We start from the raw sequence: 25,508 nt of genomic DNA on the forward strand, positions 1-25,508 counted from the left end.
GATAAGCCAATTTATTATACCAGTAATTTTTTTAATTGTAATTAAACAGAATAGATGATACCAGAGCACATGGCGTGATGTAGGGAACACTGATGAATGAAGCTCCAGCTGCCTATGCTGAACTCAGATGCACTGCTTTCCTAATCAGAGTGCAAGCCCTGGGTCTGGGTGGCGGTGGGGGTGGGGGGGAGGGGGGGGTTGCCTGAAGTGCAGAGTTCTTAAATGTGAGAAACACTGTTTCAGCCTTTGAAAGTGGTGATCATGAAAACTTCTGGACCCCAGGCAGAATGGATGGCTTCTTTTTTGGTTCCCAGAGATAGAAGGCAGAGCATAGGTAATAAACAACTCATGCTCTAGGCTCATACATCTCACATCTAGCTACTGATATGTATGCATGTCTCCTTTTATATTGTGACATGCTTGAATATGTTTGCTACAAAGTAGGCACTCAGATTAAACTTTTCCATCTCATTTAACTCTGTTTAATAGAACCATTTTGAAGGATTCTCATTATCACACTTGCTCTGATGGGAGCACACTTGAAAATATAGTTTTATTCCCCATGATCCAGACTCCATTTTTCTCTTGATTCAACCTAATAATGTGTTAGATATTGTTGGGTTTTTTTCTTTCTTAGACATTTACCTTGTCAATTTATGTTGGGCTTCTAGGAAAGCAATTATCCGTCATCTTTTTTCACAAAAATTGCTATTGAAATGCAGTTGTATCTCAACCAGTTGAATTTTTATATTCAATACTGAAATTTCTATTCATCCCCGTTACATTTCAGTTTCTTTCATTTATTTTTTAATTAGCTTTCTGTAAATATTCTTTTATAAATTACCATATTGTCACAAATTTCCTGGTACTTTAGTTCACCATTTATTTCTTCCTTCTTCGTCAGAAATAAACCCATATAAAGTTATTTCTCCTCATTGCTTCCTTAGTCTTATATTGTATTCTCTTCAAAGCAAGGCACAATTTATATGATGCTCTTCTTTTAGTGGAATTAAACTGATGACAGGTGCCTCAAAAGATGAAGATTCTTTATTCTAAATTAGGAATGCAGCCTATAGGGTATTAAAGTAATTTCATCATTTTGGTTCTTTCTGTTTTAGCCTTTATTCTTTTGCCTACCTTCATTTATTCAGCAGTTACCATACACCAGATATTGTACTAGATAATGGAGGATACAAATGAGCCGTAGTTTTGCATATATGTATGGTAATGATCACATGTGTGGTAATTATCATATACATATATATGCAAATATATATATACATATATATACACATACATATATAGTTGACCCTCCAACTACATGGGTTTGAACTGTGTGGGCCCATTTATACATTGATTATTTTTTTATAAGTACTGAACTGTAAATGTATTTTCTCCTCCTTATGACTTTCTTAATAACATTTCTTTTTCTCTAACTTTATTGTAAGAATATAGTATATAATATATATACAAAATATGTATATATTAATCAACTGTTTATGTTATCAGTAAAGCTTCTGGTCAACAGTAGGCTATTAGTAGCTGAGTTTTGGGGGAGCCAAAAGTTATATGTGGAGTTTTGACTGCACAGGGTGTTGGTATCCTTCACCCCTGCCTTGTTCAAGGGTCAACTGTACATATATTTGGATTTTAGAAAGATAATCCTCAACTTTTAAATATGAATTTCCATGTTGGACATACCTTTATTGACTCACAATGTTACCTACCATGGGCTCTGCTAGACCTGTTCCATTTGAATATGTTAATGTTTCCATGCTTGGATTTCAATAATGAGCCTTATCTATTATGGATCATTATTGAAATTATATCAATGCCTTGGGTTAAAGTTATAAATGGTCATTGTTTATTATCCATTTCCTAAGCATTTGTTTTTAGACATGAAAGCCTATAATTATAATGTTGTTCATAATAGATTATTCTCCGGAGCCAGACATTGTGTTATATGATTCCGTTTTAGCCACATACCATATGGCCTTACCTGACTATCCGGTCCTCAATTCTCATCTCAAGAATGGGGATAAAATCACCTTCATACTTTCTGTGGAGAATTAAATGAGACAATAAATGTGAAGTAGTTAGCATAGTACCTGAGAAATTATAAATATTCAATAAATTGTCATTATTATTATTACTAATAGCATTCCCAACACTCTGTTGGCCAGTGTTTTCTTGTAAGAATTACTAGTAACATATTCCACTGTTAGTCCTTTTGTGTTGTCTGCCTTCTGCCCTCTGTAATAAATTGCTTTACAGGTTTATCTGGAAAAGTGACAGATTTTGTATTTTCTGTTTCATTTTAAAATTGTCTCATTAAATTCTTGTTATGGTAGACTCCTTTAAAAAGTTAGGAAACTTTTTTTTTCTAAAGAGCATTCCAGTCAGAAAGAATAAATATACAGAAAGCTAGAGACAGGACACAACATGATGTGTTTAGACACAGTAATAGTTTAATGTTTCTGGGATATAAAGTCACAGGAGATGAAGCTACGGGAGTATGCAAGGAGCAGACTGCCCCAGTTTCCAGAAAACGAAGAAGGGACTACAAATGAAGAGACATGTAAAAGGGAGACCTGTATTTGTTTTGCTTCCCCCATAATGTGCACACTTATGCACCACTGTCCCCCATTCCAGGACAAATTTTTCGGCTGTCTTTCTATAATTGTCCCGTGTTTTTCCCCAAATGTAGGAAAAGCATAGCATGGGTCACACTCAACACTTCTGTAAGTCCCAGCAGACCTCAACCCACAAAGTACATTCAAATAACCTAAGGAATTGTTTTTAAAACCTTATAAAGGTTTCTTGACTCATGCAGTAGTAAGAATAATGGAACAGCTAGAAATATGGGTTTCCACTGAAAATTAATAATAAGGAATGATGGCTTAGACAGATTTTGAAGAGCTTTAAAAACTGGGCAAAACTGGCAATATAAAATCATATCTCTCCAATTAGGAAACGTTTCTTTGTCTACGGCCATACCACCCTGAACGCGCCCAATCTTGTCTGATCTTGGAAGCTAAGCAGGGTCGGGCCTGGTTAGTACTTGGATGGGAGAAAATGTTTCTTTGGTTACGGATTGTATTTTATATAATTTTAGTCTTCTGAGGCCCCCACTGCAAAGTTGGGCACAAATATGTGCTCAATAACTTTTTGAGTTTTGGTTGATTTGTTTGGATAATGAGACTAAAAGTCTGGTGGCCTTAACTCTACCGTGGACAAATCACTAACTCTATATTATCCCATTTCCTAATTTGTAAAAGGAGGACAACTGTCCTCTGGTGCTTATAGGAATATTATGAGGATACAAAAGCTATTTGGAAGTTAAAAGTGCTCAAAAACATAAGGTGATAACAGCACAATTACTACTATAATTCTGTCTGCATAAATACTTTTTAAATGAATTGAGTTATTAAACTTATACCTTTTGGAATAAAAACAATATATTACTAAAATAGTTAGGAAAAAAGTACACTTATTTTTGCAATGAGTGAGCCCTAGAATGAGTAAAAATGCCATTTGGACCTTTGTAATTCAGGTCATGCTAATAAAATATCATTTGTTGAGTGCTTACCACGGGAAAACACTGTTGGTAGGGTTTTACATGCACTGTCTCACTCAATCTTCATACCAACAGATAGATATTATTCCAATCTTTTGGATAAAGACATTGAATGCAGCGTTTAAGTAGCTTGCCACTGTCACACAAATAGTAAGGACTGATCCTGGACTAGAAGAATCTAGGCAGTTGGCAACACAGTCTATGTGTTATACAAAATCTCCTTAACAGTGCCTGAAAAAATATTTTCTTTGGCATTACTTTAAAATTAATGATATTGTTGGGGCGCCTGGGTGGCTCAGTCGTTGGGCGTCTGCCTTCGGCTCAGGTCATGATCCCAGGGTCCTGGGATCGAGCCCCGCATCGGGCTCCCTGCTCTGCGGAAAGCCTGCTTCTCCCTCTCCCACTCCCCCTGCTTGTGTTCCCCCTCTCGCTGTGTCTCTCTCTGTCAAATAAATAAATAAAATCTTTAAAAAATAAAAAATAAAATAAATAAAATAAAATTAATGATATTGTTTATTGAAGAACTAAGAATAGGGAATAGGTGTCCATTATAGAGTTGGCCTTTTTTTTTTTTTTAAGATTTTTTTAATTTATCCATTTGACACAGAGAAAGAGGAATCACAAGTACTCAGAGCGGCAGGCAGAAGGAGAGGGAGAAGCAGGCTCCCCGCCGAGCAGGGAGCCTGATGCGGGGCTTGATCCCAGGACCCTGGGATGATGACCTGAGCCAAAGGCAGACGCTTAACCGACTGAGCCACCCAGGCACCCCTAGAGTTGTTCTTAACTACCAATACCTCTTCACAGGTCATAGGTTAATGGCATAGTCACAAGTGTCTGAGTCCTCTCCCTGAGTCCTGGAAGATTCTCTTCCTTCTGCACTGGCCTGCAGGTTAGACTGATCTGCTTCTGAATCCCACACTGACCTATGGAGGTCTACTTCTAATTATAGAGCATTTATTCTCTTGGACTTTGGTTACTCCAAGCTATGTTTTAGGAAGATACCCTTCTGAATTTAATGCTACCTGGAAGAATCTTCCAAATCATTTGGAAGCATTTCTATAGTTGCATCCTTAGCTTATGGAGTCTTTGAGAACAGGTGAAACACTAACCAGGTCCTACTCACTTTAAGGCCACAGTGAGTACAAAATGTTTATTAAGTGAATAAATAAATGAGTAGTGAACGTTTACTTCTAGACTCTCATTTGCCCTCTCAATTATAACATCTATGTTAAAATAATATTTATTTGCTGCTTTGTGGATATTTTTCACTTAATACTTTTACCTTTACTGTATTTGGGTTAAAGAACATATGACAATTCCCAACTGAAGCATATACTGCTCAGCAGACTAAATTTACACTACCACGGAAAGGTCTACGGTGAATGCCTTATGTGGACAATGCTCAGTTTTTAAATGTACCTGAGAGCAGGGGTTAGTCCATTTCATTTACCAAAGTATAGCCCACCTTCAGCATGGTGCCTAGCATATAGTAGGTGCTCAGTAAATACCTGTTAAATAAAGAAATAAGAATAGGAAGTTTCTGGTTAATCCTGAATCAAAATGGATATGTATGAAGATTTTTGCAAATATCCCAATTCATGAACACCATGATAACATAATTTTCCCCACTGAAAAGCATCACACAACATATCTGGGGATATTAAAAATCTCGGGGAGATAGGTGTGTATGCCCCCACTGTTCTCTCTGTATGGTCTCTTCACAAATTCTCATGGTCTCTGATGTAGCCGCTGCTGCCTCCATCCCGTATCCCACTTTCTCCTTCAGAAGCCCTTCCCACAAACTTACATAAATGGAGAAGCCTTCCATCCTAAAATAAAATAAAATCATGGAAATTTTAAACGTTCCTTTGATCTCATCTCTTCCTTAAGTTTCTGTCCTTGAATTCATTGCCAATCTTCTTTAAAAGATAAAGTAGATTATACTCAGTGTCTTCCCATTTTCCACTGCTCAGTCACCTTCAAACATCTTCTTTCTGGTTTCTTCCCCTACCTTTCTCTCTGTCAAAAATCACTGATGTTCTCTTATTTGCCAAGTTCAGTGACCCTATCTCACTTGATTGTCTGCAGTATTTCCTAATTCTTTAAGCTCTGTCATTCCCTGGCTTCCAAAAAGCCAGGCTACTTTCCTCCCAACCATAAAAGCTCTCAAATGGCTTATGAGAAGCCCGGATTCATCCTCAACTTCTCTAATTGGAAGGCCCTCATCAAATTTACTGCTAAATCCTGTGGATTTTATCTCCTAAATCCATCTCCAATCTTGACCTCCCACTTCCTGTCCTATTATTTCTTCTGTATCACTAGAATTACCCTCTGAAACACATTTCCTAGGGAGGAAAAAAAGCAGTCTTAAATATATCATGAGCAATTGGACAGCCTTGATCAGACTCATTTCATCAGTCTAATTCCCCATGACTCAGCTCAGTTCTAGTCACACGGTTCCATGAAGTTTCTGTCCTTGGACTCCATCATTTCTTGTTAGAAATTACCTTCTTCTCCTTGCCATTCTCTGTAAAATCTAACAAAACAAAATGACCTTGAATCAATGTTCAAGACTTTGTCCATGTATTCACTCCACAAAAATATATTGTTGCTCTGTTGCTCACTATATCAAACAACTCTTAATTCTGGAAAGCCCTCTGAATTTCCCCCAACTAGAACTACTAGCTGCATACAATGAAAGGTTTGCATTGCACTCTATTTCTCTGTTGTATATCTGTCTATCCTACTTACTAATCTTGTGAGCAACTCGAGAATAAGAACTGTGGTCATACACATCTTTGTACTTCTAGTAACTTCCACAGTACCTGGCACAAATGAGGTGCTGGATCGGTGTTAATTGGCATCATGTAAGTTAATGACATGTTTCATGTTATCAGTCATACCTTCTGAAAGTATACAAATGAATAAATCGATCAAGACTATTCCTAAGTCAAATTAAGTAAACAGTTTGCTTTTGGATGCAGCTTCTCTCTGGGGAGGGGGCAGGGAGGAGAGAAGAAGGAGGAGAAAAGAAAACACTCAGAATTTTCATATAATTGCCTCACAGATGTTCATGGAGCTCTTTGTAGAGTGCCATCTGGACATTGGTTGGGTGTGTCCCTTCCAGCTCTTGTCTATTTCCTTATCCTGAGCTATAGTTTCTCAGGGCCATGATCTGTATGAGATGGCAACTATTCTCTGTGACGAGTGCTACCATCTAACCAGTGGCTACCCAAACTCCTTCTTCCTTACATCTGATTGATTACCAGGTACCACCAGCTCCGATGCATCTTTATGTACTCTGCGTCTCCACCAGCTCCACACAATGGCAGACCTCCATCGTCTCTCAGATTTAACTGCTGCAATCCTCACAAATGTTCCCTCTCCCTAGTCTAGTCTCTACATAATAAGTGGTCTTTCTAAAAGGCAGATCTGGTTGTAGCTCACCTCTCTTTCTAACCTTTCAGGAGTTGCCCCTTGCTTACAGTCTATACTACTTAACATGGCCCACGAGTCCCTGCAAAAAATGACCGTTATGGACATTTCTAGCCTCACATAGTAGTAATCTCCACCTCTCCCCATCCAAGTACACTGACTGATCTTTTGTTTCCTAAAACTCCCCATGCTTTGTCAGGTTCTGATCCTCATGCCTGTTCTTTCCATCTAGAATACTCTTACGCCATCCTCTTCCCCTGCCTCAACCCCACCCAACTCATCCTTCTGGTGCCAATGTTACTTTCTTCTACCCTCCCTTCTTAGACTGAGTTAGGTGGTGCTTTCAAGATACCCTATACTAACTCAATTACAGTGTGTGACAATTGTTTGCTCCTCTGTATCTTCCATCTGATTGTGAATGCATGAGGGCAGGTATTAGGTCTATTATATTCTCTATTTCCTTTTCCAGGTTCTAATCTTGTTGTGCATGATCTGATATTTTTGGTAGTTGAAAAGGTCAAATATTAGCAATTGCACATATTACAACTATATAATATTGTTATGAAACTTATTACCATTTATCAGGTAAGCACATGGCAAGCATTTTCCATGTGTTATCTTGTTTGATCCTTATAACAATCATGTGACATAAGGACCATTTTACAAATTAGAAACTAAAGCTTAAGGAGGTGAAGATAATTGCTAAAATCCATAAAACCGCTAATTGTGATTCAAACCCAAGCTTGTCTGATTCGAAACAGAACTCTTAACCCTTTCATTATAGTTACACAGTTCCTCCAGTCAGTAAACACTTATTAAATATTCGTTAAATATGTTATCATTTATCATGAAAACTGAATGTCAAAAGAACACTAGAGACTCTATGCCCTTTCAACAAAATGAATTTAACAATGAAAAATACTCATTTGATTTACAACTTTGATTTCTAGCTTGGGAATTATAAATGCAATTTTGCAGACCTTTTTTGGTGTTTCTAAGTTATTTGCATTACAATAATTTTCTGTTGGTTCAATATATGTTGAGATGTTCTATTTCCTTTAATCATCAATACAAAATTCATGTTTGACATACTTTAAAGCAGAATTCAGAGTATATTAGAGCTATATTCCTCCACTTTCCCTTCTGCCTTGGTGAAGTGTTTGATTAACACTGGATTTCACAATTGATAAGAACAAGTTAATATTTAGTAAATATGAATAATGCACTGAAGACTTCCCTTCCAACCCACAACTTGATGAAGAAATCATCTGGGTTTTAGGGATGATGTGGGAATTAATGAGTTAATATTTGACTTTTCCAGCTACTCTGTGGAAATGCTAAATCTCAGTACAGTGTATTTTTCTTTGATATTGTTTGTTGACATACTTTGATAGGGGTCATTTAAATTTTCAATATGCTAGGGTACACTAGAAATATTTACTAATGCCTAATGTACACAATAAAATATTAATACTAATATTTTTGATGTTGTAGAGCATCTCATTTATATATAATTTAAGATGTATATGTATTTAAGTATATATAACAACATAAAATGCCCACTTTTAAAATAATACATGCCTAGCTTTAAAAATAAGTATTTTGGGGGCTCCTGGGTGGCTTAGTCAGATGAGTATCTGACTCTTGATTTCACTCAGGACATGATTTCAGGGCCGTGAGATGCAGCCCTGCATTGGGCTCTGAGCTCACCTCAGAGTCTGCTTGACATTCTCTCTCTCCCTTTACCCCCCACCTCCGACCCCCTGTGTGCACACACTCTCTCTCTCTCAAATAAATAAATAAATCTTTAAAAATAAGTATTTTTTCAAAAATAAAAAAATGTATATACACATATACATGCACACACATATTCTGTATCCTTTTGACCCTTGAATTTGAGATTTATATTTTAATAAATTTATCACTTATTATAAATTGAACTATTAAACCCTATAAATAAGCTTCCTGTAGCAAACGAAGTCTAAAATAAAAACATAAACATTGTAACATCAGGTCAGGGAACAAGAAAAAACCATTTAATCATTTACTCTTAAAAAATATTGTGGAGTATTTTATTTGCTATGCTTTGTTTTGCTTCACCCTCAAGGTCAAAATCATTTGCTATCGTAAAGAACATTTTTTAAAAGCAGGAATGTTACATAAATCCACTGAAGAGGAAAAATGCTTTTACCATCAGTGTTGTAGTTATTAAGTGGTTATTGAATGCCCTGGTGTACAAGACAAAGTGGATGCTTTAGATATGATGTGATCCCTGCGTTCTCTCAGCTCACTTATTAAGTCAGCCTGCAGAAAATATATGATCAGTACAGGTCAATGTAGAATTTAGCTTGAGAGTCATGTGTGAAAATATACATATTTTCAAATGAACTAGCTCATTGGTAAATTAAAGTTTGATTAATGGCTTAAATATGAAAATCATTTTTAAAATAATCTATACTCTCAAAAACTAACTGTGAGAACCAAATGCTTTATTATTTGGATAGTGAATTTCAAAGTAAGATTAAATTTTAATTTAAAAACAAAAAAGGAAGAATTAATTGGCCTTATTTTTTTTTAAAGATTTTATTTACTTATTTGAGAGACAGAGTGAAAGAGAGAGCATAGGAGCAGGGGGAGAGGGGAGGGAGGGGAGGGAGAAGCAGACATGGGGCTAGATCCCAGGACCCTGGGATCATGACCTGAGCGAAAGGTAGTCACTTAACCGACTGAGCCACCTAGGTGCCCCGCCTTATTGGTTTTTATTATTATTTTTTCTTTTTTTAAAATTATTATTAACATATAATGTATTATTTGTTTCAGGGGTACCGGTCTGTGATTCATCAGTCTTACACAATTCACAGCACTCACCATAGCATATATCCTCCCCAATGTCCATCACCCAACCACCCCATCCCTCCCCCACCCCCCCTCCACACCAGCAACCCTCAGTTTGTTTACTGAGATTGTCTCTTATGGTTTGTCTCCCCCTCTGGTTTCGTCTTGTTTCATTTTTTCCTCCCTTCCTCTATGATCCTCTGTCTTGTTTCTCAAATTCCTCATATCAGTGAGATCATATGATACTTGTCTTTCTCTGATTGACTTATTTCGCTTAGCATAATATCCTCTAGTTCCATCCACGTCACTGCAAATGACAAGATTTCATTTTTTGATAACTGCATAATATTCCATTATATATATATAATATATATATTATATATATATATATATATATATATTATATATATATATCACATCTCTATCCATTCATCTGTTGATGGACATCTAGGCTCTTTCCATGGTTTGGCTATTGTGGACATTGCTGCTACAAACATTGGGGTGCACGTGCCCCTTCGGATCCCTACATTTGTATCTTTGGGGTAAATACTAAGTAGTGCAATTTCTGGGTCGAGGGTAGCTCTATTTTCAACTTTATGAGGAACCTCCATAATGTTTTCCAGAGTGGCTGCACCAGCTTGCATTCCCACCAACAGTGTAGGAGGGTTCTCCTTTCTCCGCATCCTCGCCAACATCTGTTGTTTACTGACTTGTTAATTTTAGCCATTGTGACTGGTGTGAGGTGGTATCTCATTGAGGTTTTGATTTGTATTTCCCTGATGCCAAGCGATGTTGAGCACTTTCTCATGTGTCTGTTGGTCATTTGGATGTCTTCTTTCCAGAATTGTCTGTTCGGGTCTTCTGCCCATTTCTTGATTGGGGTATTTGTTTTTTGGGTGTTGAGTTTGATAAGTTCTTTCTTGATTTTGGATACTAGCCCTTTATCTGATATGTCATTTGCAAATATCTTCTCCCATTCTGTCGGTTGACTTTTGGTTTTGTTGACTGTTTCTTTTGCTGTGCAAAAGCTTTTTATCTTGATGAAGTCCCAATAGTTCATTTTTGCCCTTGCTTCCCTTGCCTTTGGCGATGTGTCTAGGAAGAAGTTGCTGTGGCTGAGGTCGAAGAGGTTGTTGCCTGTGTTCTCCTCAAGGATTTTGATGGATTCCTGCCTCACATTGAGGTCTTTCATCCATTTTGAGTCAATTTTTGTGTGTGGTGTAAGGAAATGGTTCAGTTTCATTCTTCTGCATGTGGCTGCCCAATTTTCCCAACACTATTTGTTGAAGAGACTGTCTTTTTTCCATTGGACATTCTTTCCTGCTTTGTCGAAGATTATTGACCATACAGTTGAGGGTCTATTTCTGGGCTCTCTATTCTATTCCATTGATCTATGTGTCTTTTTGTGTCTGTTTTTGTGCCAGTACCATACTGTCTTGATGATTACAGCTTTGTAATAGAGCTTGAAGTCCAGAATTGTGATGTCACCAGCTTTGCTTTGCTTTTTCAATATTCCTCTGTCTATTCGGGGTCTTTTCTTGTTCCATACAAATTTTAGGATTATTTGTTCCATTTCTTTGAAAAAAAAAGTTGATGGTATTTTGGTAGGGATTGCATTAAATGCTCTAGGTAGCATAGACATTTTCACAGTATTTATTCTATCAATCCATGAGCATGGAACGTTTTTTCATTTCTTTGTGTCTTCCTCAATTTCTTTCATGAGTATTCTATAGCTGTCTGGGTATAGATCCTTTGCCTCTTTGGATAGATTTATTCCTATAGTTTTGGATGCAATTGTAAATGGGATCAACTCCTTAATTTCTCTTTCTTCTGTTTTGTTGTTGTTGTATAGAAATGCAACTGATTTCTGTGCATTGATTTTATATCCTGCCACTTTACTGAATTCTTGTATGAGTTCTAGCAGTTTTGGGGGGGGTGGAATCTTTTGGGTTTTCCACATGAAGTATCATATCATCTGCAAAGAGTGAGAGTTTGACTTCTTCTTTGCCGATTTGGATGCCTTTTATTTCTTTTTGTTGTCTGATTGCTGAGGCTAGGAATGTGAGTACTATGTTGAATAGCCGTGGTGATAGTGAACATCCCTGCCATGTTCCTGACCTTAGGGGGAAAGCTCTCAGTTTTTCCCCATTGAGAATGATATTCGCTGTGGGTTTTTCATAGATGGCTTTTATGATATCCCTACACTGTGAAGAGTTTTAATCAAGAAAGGATGCTGTACTTTGTCAAAAGCTTTTTCTGCATCTCTTGAGAGTATCATATGGTTCTTGTTCTTTCTTTTATTAATGTATTGTATCACATTGATTGATTTGCGGATGTTGAACCAACCTTGCAGCCCAGGAATAAGTCCCACTTGGTAGTGGTGAATAATCCTTTTAATATACTGTTGGATCCTATTGGCTAGTATTTTGGTGAGAATTTTTGTATCCATGTTCATCAGGGATATTGTCTGTAGTTCTCCTTTTTGATGGGGTCTTTGTCTGATTTTGGGATCAAGGTAATGCTGGCCTCATAAAATGAGTTTGGAAGTTTTCCTTCCATTTCTATTTTTTGGAACAGTTTCAGAAGAATAGGTATTAATTCTTGAAATGTTTGGTAGAATTCCCCTGGGAAGCCATCTGGCCCTAGGCTCTTGTTTATTGGGAGATTCCTTAGTGGTTATGGGTCTGTTCAGGTTTTTTCTATTTCTTCCATGTTAAGTTTTGGTAGTTTATACATCTCTAGGAATGCATCCATTTCTTCCAGATTGTCTAATTTGCTGGCATATAGTTGCTCATAATATGTTCTTATAATTGTTTGTATTTCTTTGGTGTTGGTTGTGATCTCTCCTCTTCCATTCATGATTTTATTTATTTGGGTCCTTTCTCTTTTCTTTTTGGTAAGTCTGGCCAGGGGTTTATCAATCTTATTAATTCTTTCAAAGAACCAGCTCCTAGTTTTGTTGATCTGTTCAAATGTTCTTTTGGTTTCTATTTCATTGATTTCTGCTGCTCTGATTTTATTATTTCTCTTCTCCTGCTGGGCTTAAGCTTTATTTCCTTATTGGTTTTTAAATCGACAAAAGTAGTACTTGTTTGAGAATGTTCTAGTTTCACTGTTATCCAATTTTTTTAGTATTTTATTAGAGATGGATTTTTGCCACACATCTAAAAATCTTTGCCTTCCCTCTTTGAGTAATTGTGTTATTATTCCAGTGAAATAAAGAATTTGGATACATATCATCTTAGATTTCAACAATGAAAAATATAAGGATATATTGATAAAAATACATAAAAATGGTTGTGAGTGTTTTAATACCATTCTCTTAGCTTCTGATAAAACAAAACAAAGAAAAATTAAAGAGGGACACTGATAATTTGAATAATGTAAGTAATAAAAGTAAATGTCATGGATGTATATATTATCTCATAATTTATACATGCAGAAAATTCATATTTTCAAGTGTCCATGTATATATTTATATAAATTAACAATATACTGGATAGCAAAGTAAACCTCAATAAATTCAAAATAGAAGATATCATATAGGGTTATTATCTAATCACAATACAGGTAAGCTAGAAGTCAATAGTAAAATGAAAAAGTTCTAACCATTTGAAAATTAAGAAATTCCCTCCTAAATAAATATTGGGTTAAGGAGAAAATAAAATATATAAATAGCCATTTGGAAAATAAGAACATTTTCTGTCAGAATCTGTGGAATAGGACCAAGCAGTATTGAACATGACAAAAAAACTTAGTTTGAGAAATTGGAAATTAAACAAAATGAAGGGAATATAAGTAGAGAAATTAATGACTTGTCAATGTAGCAGATGATATTAGGATAGCAGGTGGTTCTTAGAAAAGAAAACCAATAAAATACACAGACTTTGGTATGGTTGGCAAGATCCTAAGATGACCCCAAAAACTCTTACCCTTGTGTAATCCCCACTCCTGGGCGCAGTGGAAACCTGTGACTATGATGAGATATCATCCTGTGATTATGTTATGTTTATGGCCCAAGGGAGATTATCCGGGGTGTGCCTGACCCAATCAGAGGAACCCTTTCAGAGTAGTTTTCTCCCACTGGTCACATAAGAGTAATTGAGAGAGAGATGCTCTGGCTAGCTCAGAGGAAAGACTGCCTATGGGGGCCTATGGGGCAAGGAACTGTGGTGGCCTCCACTTATTGAATGGTTCAAGGCCATGAGCTAGCAGGACAGCAGGAACTTCCTCTTAGAACTGCAAGTAAATTCACTCTGCCCTTAGCCCATAAGGTTGGTGAATCCTGAGCCTTGGATGAGAACTGCATTCCCAGCCAACACCTTAACTTTATCCCAGTGAGACCCTGAGTACAGAATCTGACTGTGTAGTACCAGACTTCTGACCTACAGAAACTGTGAGATGATAAATTGGAATTGTTTTAAGATGCTAAATTTGTGGCGATTTGATACACAGCAGTAGAGAACTAATTTATTTGGCAAATATTACATGTTACAGAAACAAATGACTCTCTGTTTATAAAGTGCAAGTGCAATTGCGGTTTGATAAGAACACAAACACTCCAGTAGAAAAATAGGCAAAAGACAGGGACAATTGACAGAAGAAAAAAACATAATTGAAATGAATCTTAAGAATGATTAACCTTAATTTTAATAAATTAATATTAAAGTAACCATAAAGTACTTTGTACATTTCACTTTGGTCAATAAAAAAGAAAAAAAAATGCAGCAAAGGAAAAGAAAAAAAGCCCAGATAAATAATGCATTATGCTGATGAAGGGTTTCTATGAGACAGAGACTTAACACGAATCTCAGAATATAGTATCTCCCAATAAATGTTTAGTGATTAAATGAATATTGCACATAGCGCTGGTACAGAAATTAACTTAAAATTATTAACTTTAAATAAAATTAACCTAAAAAAATATGTGAGTGGTTTCTCTGTTTCCGAAGTGGGAGTAGCTATTACTTTCTTCTCTTACCCTTGGTCAGAGATGATCAGGGATTTTTCTAGATACAGACCCAGCCCCTCTGACTCATCTGTGCACACACAGCAGCCGTACCCACCCTGAGCTTTTATTGCCTTATCTCTTCCTGAGTCCAGGTTTGTCCCTGCATTGCCTTCTTATCATTTTCAACATCACATCTCTCTTGTATCATTTCAAATCCTAAGACTATGAGTTGTAGAATGTTACAACGAGAACTTGCCTGGTTGGCCTACACCTTCTTCCTTAGGGTTAAAGTCTACGTCTCCACAGAACATAGGTTGGAAACCTCTCTTCTGTAATAAACAATATTACACTAGATGTTAACTAAAATTTGAATGAAAACTTGAAACAGACAAGCAAAAACAACCAAAATTTCCCTGTGAGTTGAAGTAATGCTATATAACAAAGGGTTTTATTATTGCTTTCACATAAGTTACTATTGTGACATTTGCTTTATAACAAGTATATAATTAGTTTCGCAGAATTACTGTAAACAAAAATTAAATAGAACTCATGTCTACAGCTACCAAAAAGCTAGCTTGTTGCAGCTGATGAAATAATTTCCATGAAGATACTGAATATTTATATTATATAAAATGCCATAATGAGTTTGTGGTGTGAACAGATGTCTTTGTTTTTTGTTTTTCACTTCAAGATCGAATTATAGATTCTCTTCACCTGTTAGACTAAACTTGCTATTTTTTCAATGGATTATTTTCAGTTTTAAATTGATGGAAAAGTTATAAGTGTGTCAATACACTGTTTCAGAAACGGTGTGATTGCACAGAAGACAGAGCATGGACTTTGGGCTCAGGAGTAATTCTCTCAAATATTGGCTTTCTCACTTACTGGTTATATGATGTTAGACAAAGTATATAACCTGTCTGAGCCTTAGCTCCCTTAGCTGTAAAATGAGAACAATTATACTAACTTTCCTTCCCCCTCACCCTCCCTCTGGGGCTCCTCTAATTCAGTGGTTTGCTTAGTACCAGTTCCTGATGGCCATTTGTAACTTCATAGCATAATAATTTGATTTCATACTAACATTGTGAGTAACGGAAAAGGAGATAACACAGACAATTTCCTTATCTCCTTTTCTTATTCAATCCGTCTTTCCCTCAAACTTAAAATCTCTTTGCTTCAAGGGGAATCCAAAATCAGTTCATTGCACCAGTTCTTTCTTTCTAGACTATTAGTTACTGAAATTGAAGTGACTTACTTTTTATGTCCATCTCATGAACAGAAACTGAATGGAAGCAGTAGTAGTTCCTCTGAAGGCAGCACTGTAGACATTGGGGCACCTGCGGAAGAGCAGCCTGTGGTGGAACCTGAGGAAACCCTTGAACCTGAAGCCTGTTTCACTGAAGGTAAGAAAATGACCTCTATGTTAATCTTCCATTTAGAGAGTGCCGTTTTTTTTGTTTTGTTTTGTTTTGTTTTGTTTTGTTTTGTTTTAGTTGTTGATCACCCAAGATGGACCATTCATAATAGAATAGAAACTTTAGTAGATCTATTTCAATTCCCTCCAATATGCTAACAGTTTTAAAATCTATTGTTATTTTTGGTGAATTCTGCCCATTATGTGTAAAAGATCACAAACATGGAGAAAACTATTTTTAACGTAATCAAAACTAGTAATTTATATTTTTTAAATAAAATGGTGATTTCACAAGGAGTGGCATCTTAAACAGTAATCAAAATTCTCATACACAGAATTTGCCTTAAGAATAACTTTCTGACTACTAAAGTTAAATGACTTGCAAATGCTAAACTGTGATTTTTTAACAAAATCATCATTTTCCAAAGCTTACTGGACAAAGCAGGAAATAAGCACAGCCCATATCCGATACCTGAACGGTACCTAGTTGAGCCTGGTACAATATGGACAACAGTTTTAAGAGCTTTGTTTTTCCCATGACTAGCATTTCCCATGGTCTGATTTTCCCGAGAATTTGACTTTTGAAGATATGAATATATTTACATATTCTCTATTTAGTGATCTCTTCTTCATAGACCGGATAAATATTGTTTCCATTTCCCAATATAAATTCCACACATCACTCAAAGTCTTTCTCAAAACTACCTTCATCTGACCATGGTGGAAAAGAGCTTATTACTCCTTATTATGCCTCTCCACAGCTATTAATAAATATACCCATTTAATTCACCTGATAACTTTTGTATATTATCTTATGAGAGCTCTTCTCTTTCTGTTTTGAACTGTTGTATGTATCTTTACTGTCTTTTTCTCTCCATCCCTTCCTTCCTTCCCTTCCTCTCTTTTCTTCCAGCACACTTGACTTTTTCTTTTTCCTCTTTTGTTTTTTTTTTTGGGGGGGGGCAGAGTTTGTTTTTTTGTTTTGTTTTGTTTTGTTTTGTTTTGTTTTGTTTTGCCTTGAGGTGAGGTTCCCGAGTTTATATCTTTTCTTGAAAACAAGAATGTAAGGTTCTTGGTGGCAAGGTCCATGTGCTGTACCTTTTTTTTTTTTTTGCCTTTTTAAAAAAAAATGTTATTTGTATCCTCCATGGTGCTTACAAAGGTAATCAGTGAGTAAAACACTATAAGGAAGGCAATGACAAATCAAAGCAGGGCCAAGCAATCATATTTTAATGGACTAACTTAATTTTGAAAATTATATGAGCTTTTCTAGAAACACCACAAGAAAACAAAGCAGTAACAAACCCAGCATTATTGGGGGAGTTCTACATTATTATTCCATAACCTCTTTAAAAGGGAAGTTTTCTATTTATCACTAATCCTCATTTTGAACTCCTCTACTAGAGTGACTTCAACAGAGTGCAATAGAATGACATAGTACAAGGCAGAGCTATTTTACACTTGTTTGTACTCTACAAAGTTCTTTCTTGGACAATAAGAGTTGAGGCAGAAAAAGCAGGTATTATTAGCCAGGGAACTGTTTAAGGAGGCTGAATAATTTTCACAGCTTCACACAGCTAATGAATGTGCTCTTACTACTCCAGGCTTAGAGAGTTAACCTAGCAAGATGGAGATGGTAATTGTAGTGAGAAGATGAATCAGGGACATGCTAAGGAATATTACTAAAGCCGCAGAAGTTACTTCATCTACTCCTGTTTGAACATTATACTTGCAGGCTGTGTACAAAGATTTAAATGTTGTCAAATCAGTGTGGAAGAAGGGAGGGGAAAACAGTGGTGGAACCTGAGAAGAACGTGTTTCCGAATAGTTGAACATAATTGGTTTGAGACCTTCATTGTCTTCATGATTCTCCTTAGTAGTGGTGCACTGGTAAGTGAATATTAAGCAAAAGTGGTACCATATTAAGTTTAAGATAACCTAATACTGATGACTTATTAATCATTTCTAATGCACTGTTACAGTAGCCAATGCATTTTTTTTCCCAAACCCTCATCCTGCATCCATTTTCATTTTCATAGTGTCAGCCATTACCTCTGTTTGATAAATCTCAAACTGTTATCTTTACTTAGGACTTCTTCCTTGAATATATATACATCTCTATATCCAACCATCCATCCATCCATCCATCCATCCATTCACTTACCTCCTGTCCACCCACCCACCCACTTTTCTACCTGTCTCTAACACATTTTTCATTACCCCACATCCTATCTTCCAGATTATAGACTTAATGTTTTAACTATGCATTTCTGGATTTATTTCTACTACATATACATACAATTTCTGATAAATTATTGATTAATTTTTGCTTACTAGTAAGTAACCTAGAAAATTTGTCTCTCCAGCTTATTATAACCAAGGAATACAAATACTCAGTTGCTCATATTTTAACAAGAAGGTAAGCATGGCAACTCAGTGTAGTTAATGGAAGTCCTGTGATGGAGAATATATAACTTTGGAGTTCTGATGAATATTGCCTCTGAATGGTATTATTATTCTCTCTTTATGGACAGTCAATAAGTCCTTAGGGACCACTTCTCTGTCCCTTTTAAATTGTATCCACTATTCTTATGCTACTCAGGAAACAATGAATATTGGTAACAAAAAATATTGGGCAGCATGCCTAAGTGATTCATTTAAAGATTGCTTTCTCTTTATACGAAGATGGTTTTTACATCAAATTAATTTATATTTGTATGAAAATCACTTACAAAAATATAAAGCATAACATATAGATAACATTTTAGGGAAACACTGGCACAAATAGAATACTTAAGTCATAAAGTAGATAGATGACAGATAAAATGAGCTTGTCTGATTGAAATATAATCACTTAAGTTTCTTTAACTTACATTTATAATTAGAACATAAGCCTATATTTTCCTCCATATTTCTCTGATTACATAAACTTTGTCTGCATGCCACTTTATACAAGAAATAGTCTTTTGCCCCTGAAACAAATGTGAGACTTAGATGAAAAGGATAGAGGTTCATATTAGAAGCACACATATCATGATCTAAAGTGAAATATATCTTCATCTTATCATCATTGTCATACCATATCTCTACTGAGAAATACAAATGATCAACAAAATGAAGGGGAGAGAGGGGGACAAATGAGCCCAACTATGTAGTAAAATTGGGCGATGTGATGATCAATTACAATTTCTGCTTTATGAAAATTATAAACCTCCACTTTTTATTTCTTCAACCTCCTTTTTATGGCAAAAAAAAATCAACAGGAGAAAGCAAAAGAAATGAAACAAAAGGAATAAATAACTTCAAGTTGGGGTAGCACCATCAGGATATGACATCAAGAACTGTTTCCTAAACAAGTCAAATTAAATCATGAGAATTATGCTTTTACCTCTTTCTTCTGACTATAATATCAATAGAGAGTATAACTTTCCCCTGATTCATTAAAAGACCTTTGAGAGGAAAAAAATTTTAAAAACAGCAATAACTACTACTCCTCTACCCTCTTACTCCAATGGGATGTCATACATATATATATATATATATAATATATAAAATCAGGGAAAACATATATATATGTTTCTGATCATATGTATATATATATGATCAGAAAAATAGCTTAGGTATAATAGTTTTAGAAAGCTAAAATATATAACTTTTCTTTATAGGCATTTGAAGACATATATATTGATCAGCGAAAGACAATTAAGACAATGTTGGAATATGCTGACAAGGTTTTCACTTACATTTTCATCCTGGAAATGCTTCTAAAATGGGTGGCATATGGCTATCAAACATATTTCACCAATGCCTGGTGTTGGCTGGACTTCTTAATTGTGGATGTAAGTATCCTCCGTATCTTTGTCTTTACATTCCCAGTAGTTTGTCTGACCCGTATACTAATTCTAGAACAGTGAATCTGACCAGTATGCTGTGTTGACAGGATACGCTACCTCCTAGACACTAACCTAATTTGCTGAATGATAGTGTTGTAGTAAGAACTAGGCTTAGTACTGGTTTAGCACTGGGGGGATGGGATCTATGGTGGTTGTCTAGGATAAGAAGAAGAAAAACAACCCAGCAGTTTGTAGGGAAAGTGGTGAAATAGGGTATGTGGCTTAAATTCCTTATATTGTGGGTCAGACGGACTTGCGTTTAAAATCCCGTCCCATTGCTGATGGGTCGTGTGCCAGTGAGTAAATTACTTGGCTCTTGACTCTTGAAACGATGATATTATTACGGACAGTGATGATGGTGGGAGCTACCGTCAATTTTTAAAAATTCTCTTTGATATACTCAAAGTTTTTCAAGGGGAGGTTTAAAGAGTAGATGATATAGATTATACTCCATTAGAGGCAGTAAAGCGTACAGAGTGTAGGGAAAACCTCTGGTTCATGCAGCAGCAGGAGCTTCCCCTAGGATGTTGACTCAATTCGCGGCAAGCCTGTAACACGCCAAACGGCCCTGCTCAGAAATTCCATGCCCAATGATTAATAATACTTCATCTCCCCTAAAACAGGTGACTGCCTCTGAGATTTATTAAACAAAATGTTTCATGCTATCAATTTGGCATAATTTCAGCTTCAGAAAAGTATGTCCAAAATATCGCAGATTTCATAGGCAAGAGTTTTATCCCCAAAAGGTAATAGATAATAATCCAGCAGGACTACGCAGGTTTATTGTGGAAAGTGTTTCTAGAGCTAAGAGTCATGCATATGTTACATCTCCTGAATTCTGAACAAAGGCAAAGCCGGAGCTATTTAAAGCTTAATAATGTTACTATGAAATGAGTAAATTGAGAAAAACCTCAAAAGAATAATTGCTTCATCATTACAAAAGAAAAAAAATTCTAACATTGAGGTTTCATTAGAAGTTATATCATATTTCCACTCCTCATAATTTTTCACACTACATTTTAAATCTAAATATAATTTAACTCTTGAAACTGTGAATTTTGCTTTTCTCTATTACACTTATTACATGTCTGAAATTTCAGGGAAAGAATGATGATTTTATTATTATAAGTTGGATTTTTTTTAATTACTAGATTACAAGCACGTTATTTTTTACTTATTTTTTATTGAAGTATAGTTGACATGCAATGTTACATTAGTTTCAGGTATACAACATAGTAAATTTAATTGCCTGAAATATATTAAGAAAATAATTCTATAGAGATTTTGTCATTTTGCAATAATAATATTTTATTTTTCATTGTTCTATTTTAATTATTTCATAAGGATCAGTGTATCTCTCTAAAAAATGCAAAAAAAATTATAGCACGTTGCAAGTAATATAAAAAGTATATTTAAATATAAGGCAACTTAATACACTGAAAAATAGAAAATTTTGCAAAAATAGTGTCCAGTGTATGTGAAACTGTCCGATATTAGTCACTTTCAAACCAAAGAAATTATAATTCTGGATATGGAGTTTTGGTATATTTTTTATTTAGAGAATAGACACCTAACATTTTTATTTCTTAGTACTCTCATATTTCATACAAATTAAGTAAATTCATTGATTTATTTACTTGGCAAATATTTGTTGATTATCCATTTTCAGCCAGGTAACCATGGCAGAAGCTGTAAGTTAGTATAGAAAAATTTGAGGAAGTTTTAGGATGGAATTATTTATTAAGTTACATTGTTTACGCAAGAATAAACTTTAGAGAAAACACAGGTGTTAGCAAGACAAACAAAAAACTCACCTTCAAAAATCAACTGCAAAATCAATGTGCCAAGTTATTAATTTTTGAGAATATCAATTATAATTAGTTGAACATACAATGCAGGATTGCAATTTCTTGCTTTTGTATTTTATCACTAGCCATACAAAGCCCTAAATTCACCACAACTTAATAAAATAAAAGAAGGATGACCAATGACCTTTTCTTACACCTGAATTTCTTCCTTTTTTAAATTAATTTTTATCTAGTTTTTTTAACTAATTGCTCTACTAATAAATTAGTTTAACAATTAATAAATTATATGACATTTAAGGTTTTTTTATTCAACTACCTTTAATTAACATCCTGAAAACACTTTTTTTGCATCAAGCTAAAAATACTTCCTTAAAATTTTAAAAGCTGTATGGGAAATATGCAACCATTTATCTTCTGAGTAATTATAAGCAAAAATCATACTTATTATATAGTAAATTGAATCATGATTTTATTTCCTTATTTATTGGTGCAGGTTTCATTGGTCAGTTTAACAGCAAATGCCTTGGGTTACTCAGAACTTGGCGCCATCAAATCTCTCAGGACACTAAGAGCTCTGAGACCTCTGAGAGCCTTATCACGATTTGAAGGGATGAGGGTAAGGAAAATGAAAGAACGTGAAGTATTACATATAATAAAAATTAAATTAATTACATTAAATTCTATAAAGGAAAACCCATGCATGCAAAAGGAATGGCAAATCCTTGCAAAATTGCTACTTTATCATTTTATCTGTTGCATATTTACTTCTGGGTGATATGCAAGAGAACTTAGGCCTCCCTTGAAATGATATAATATCATTTATCTGCTGTGCTCATTAAAATGACTTTATTTCCTAATCCATCTTGGGAGTTTCCTTACAAACCTGTATACAAAAAGAAGCAAATGCACTATTAAAGTACTATGTGTAATGATATGATAATAATCCACTGAAGTCTACGTTATATGCTTCTCATTTGTGATGACCTAAATTGTACTTAATGAGTTTTATCAAAAATAATGTGAATCACACACGTGCCTAAGTATAAAAGTAAAGGAAAACCATTTTTAAGTGTCAAAATTTTGTCTGTATAATGCCAAAGTTTGCATTATTTGAATATATTTAAGGGTAGCTATTAAATATTGACTGACTTTTAAACTTTTTTTTAAAAGTTATGTTTAATGTAACCTCAATTTATAACTGCATTAATCTTTTTAATTGATATAAATAGTAATACTAACTTAAAGATTATATGTAAATCCACACAATTTTTCATGACAATAAATAAAGCATTTATAATATAATGAATAGAAAATATAATTTTGACTCATTACCACAGATGATTCATAAATTAAGCATAACTCAAATTTCACTTGAGTTACAGAAAATGTTACACTATTCCTTTCAAGGAAATATTCTACCATTCTTTATGATTCATTACAGATTAGAAATGTTGCCATTATTGACCTATTATTGTCCACGCCTTGTTAAAATTCATGAAGCATTGATACATAAGATGTATAACATAAAAAAGTAGTTCCTTTTTTTAAAAAAAGTCGAATTTTCTTTTACCAAAACAAAGCTGCTTAACAAGTGTGATAACCAGTAGAAAAACATTGCTTTTTTTTCCTGCCTAGGGTTTAGTTGTTTATGGAAATTGAGCTGTATTGAAGACTTCCAATTACATCTTCTAGTTTGTTGATAGCCTTGCGTGTTCTTTTAAAATAAGATTTATTGTAAATATCACTTTTTAAGAACATGAGACTTGTCTTTAATTTCCCTAACATATGTAGAAAGTTTTTTCATCACTAGAAACAATTTAACACAATATAATACAGTCTTATTTTATTTCTCACAGAGATCTTCACATTTTTACTAAAATGTTAAAGGAAATTCTCTCCAGGGTATGTAAAAATTAAGTTTATTTTCCAATTAAAATGTCACTTTCTTTTGTTTCAGACTGGCCATTTCAGTTCTTGAGAAAAATATTATTTTTATACATTCTACTTGAAAACATATTGCCTGAATCCAAGTAATACCTTTTAAATGTCTTCTGAAATCCGAACAATGTTAAGAATTTGAAGCTGTTATAAACATTTCGAATTTAATCTTTTGAAAATGTACTAAATCCACGATTCAAGTGGCCAGATAGTCCCATGTTTAACACTTTATTTCCATAACAACATTGGTCTTGTGGGTCTACCTTTGATTTTTACAGAAATAACCTTATCTGTAATTATTAATCAATAATACTTTCTGTATTATAAGGAGAGGTTAACGTTTGCACCTGAGGATTTTAAAAACATAAACTTATTGGTGCTGATAGGAGATGAACTCATCTTTAAGTTAGAGGGTTTATGAATATGGTTACTTGCCTCTGCGACAGCATGTACACAACCCTAAAATGGCTGATCATTTCAACATGTGTTTGGCATTGTAGAGACAAAATAACCTGATTCTTGATTCTATTTTTTTTTGTTTCTAGTGTTTGGATTTTTTTTTTTTTACTTTCTAAAAAACGTAAACATGGATGACGGTGAGGATAGAGATAATAATGATGAATATAATTGGGAAGTGATATTTGAATATATTCAGAAACTCTCATTTTATTCTTTTCCCTCCCTAGCAGCATAAAATAACAATAGCTTTGTCAGGGTGTAAATCAAGCACTCATTTTATTTTTGTTGACTTGTCACTTTTTCAAGCATGTGCTTTTATGCAACATTACCAAATAAAGCATGTTGTATTTAGTGCTTGATAAGAAGTTAGAAAGTAATAAATTATCATCACGTTGCACTTTATGTTTTGCATGTTTTATGCACATTTCTGGCTGACAGCTTTTAAACATTTATTGTATTTCAAATTTCCAGTCCAAATTTTTCAACTTGTAAAATTGAACTGAGTGAATTGATGTCATGAATATCTAGAGTAAAATAAAATTTGTACTTAAATTTGTATTTTTACTTTCCTAATCTAAGAAATCTTAGATATCTTCTTTTTCAAAAGAACTCAAGTCTTGATTGATAGGGAAACAGAGACCATCATATACATAAAGTAACACCAAATGTTCTGTCATAACAGATTTCTAACTAATAACAAACTATATATTTCTATTTTATATAGGATAATCTTGCTCCAACTTGGATGGGGTGGAGCGCTGGTTCCTCCCCTCAGCCCTTTATTATGGGTACTGTATTACCCCTTTTGCTACCTTTCATCCTTTCACTGTGCCTTTGTGTAGTGGGACGAGGGAGGGGTTGGGAAGGGTCCTATCACACCACAGTAGGGAAAATACACTATATTCTAATCCCCTATTTTCAATTGTCTTAAATTTTCTTTTGAGAAAAATACCTTTGTGAATTTACCCTCTGTGGATTTGGACACCAACTATTGATATCTTTATTAAGTTTCACTGAATATGATTTAGTTATGTATATATGGAGTTTATCCATTTATGGGGGGATTATCTGATCGGTGAGGGTGGGGGTTTAGAATGAATGCGTGAAAACTTTAACTTGTCAATTGATGATGCTGTTTGAAGCATAAAAACCCTTGCCATTTTTTTACACTGGTCTGGGTCCTGAAAACGGCCCTCCA

At 34.8% G+C, this 25,508-nt stretch overlaps 1 protein-coding gene across 9 annotated transcripts in view; it reads left to right on the forward strand.

Annotated features, from left to right (window-relative positions):
- The window catches only part of LOC116635109 (sodium channel protein type 1 subunit alpha), a 145,393-nt gene that overhangs the window by 101,352 nt on the left and 18,533 nt on the right, over window positions 1-25,508 (forward strand). For all 9 annotated transcript variants that reach the window (XM_032408876.1, XM_032408927.1, XM_032408885.1 and 6 more), the window contains 4 exons: window positions 16,078-16,201; window positions 17,948-18,102; window positions 19,878-20,051; window positions 22,407-22,529. In XM_032408876.1, the coding sequence (XP_032264767.1) occupies window positions 16,078-16,201; window positions 17,948-18,102; window positions 19,878-20,051; window positions 22,407-22,529 (576 nt within the window). The remainder of the gene's footprint in view (window positions 1-16,077; window positions 16,202-17,947; window positions 18,103-19,877; window positions 20,052-22,406; window positions 22,530-25,508) is intronic.

Source organism: Phoca vitulina, unplaced genomic scaffold (assembly GCF_004348235.1).
Source record: "Phoca vitulina isolate PV1807 unplaced genomic scaffold, GSC_HSeal_1.0 scaffold1, whole genome shotgun sequence".
In the NCBI taxonomy this organism is placed as follows: domain Eukaryota; kingdom Metazoa; phylum Chordata; class Mammalia; order Carnivora; family Phocidae; genus Phoca; species Phoca vitulina.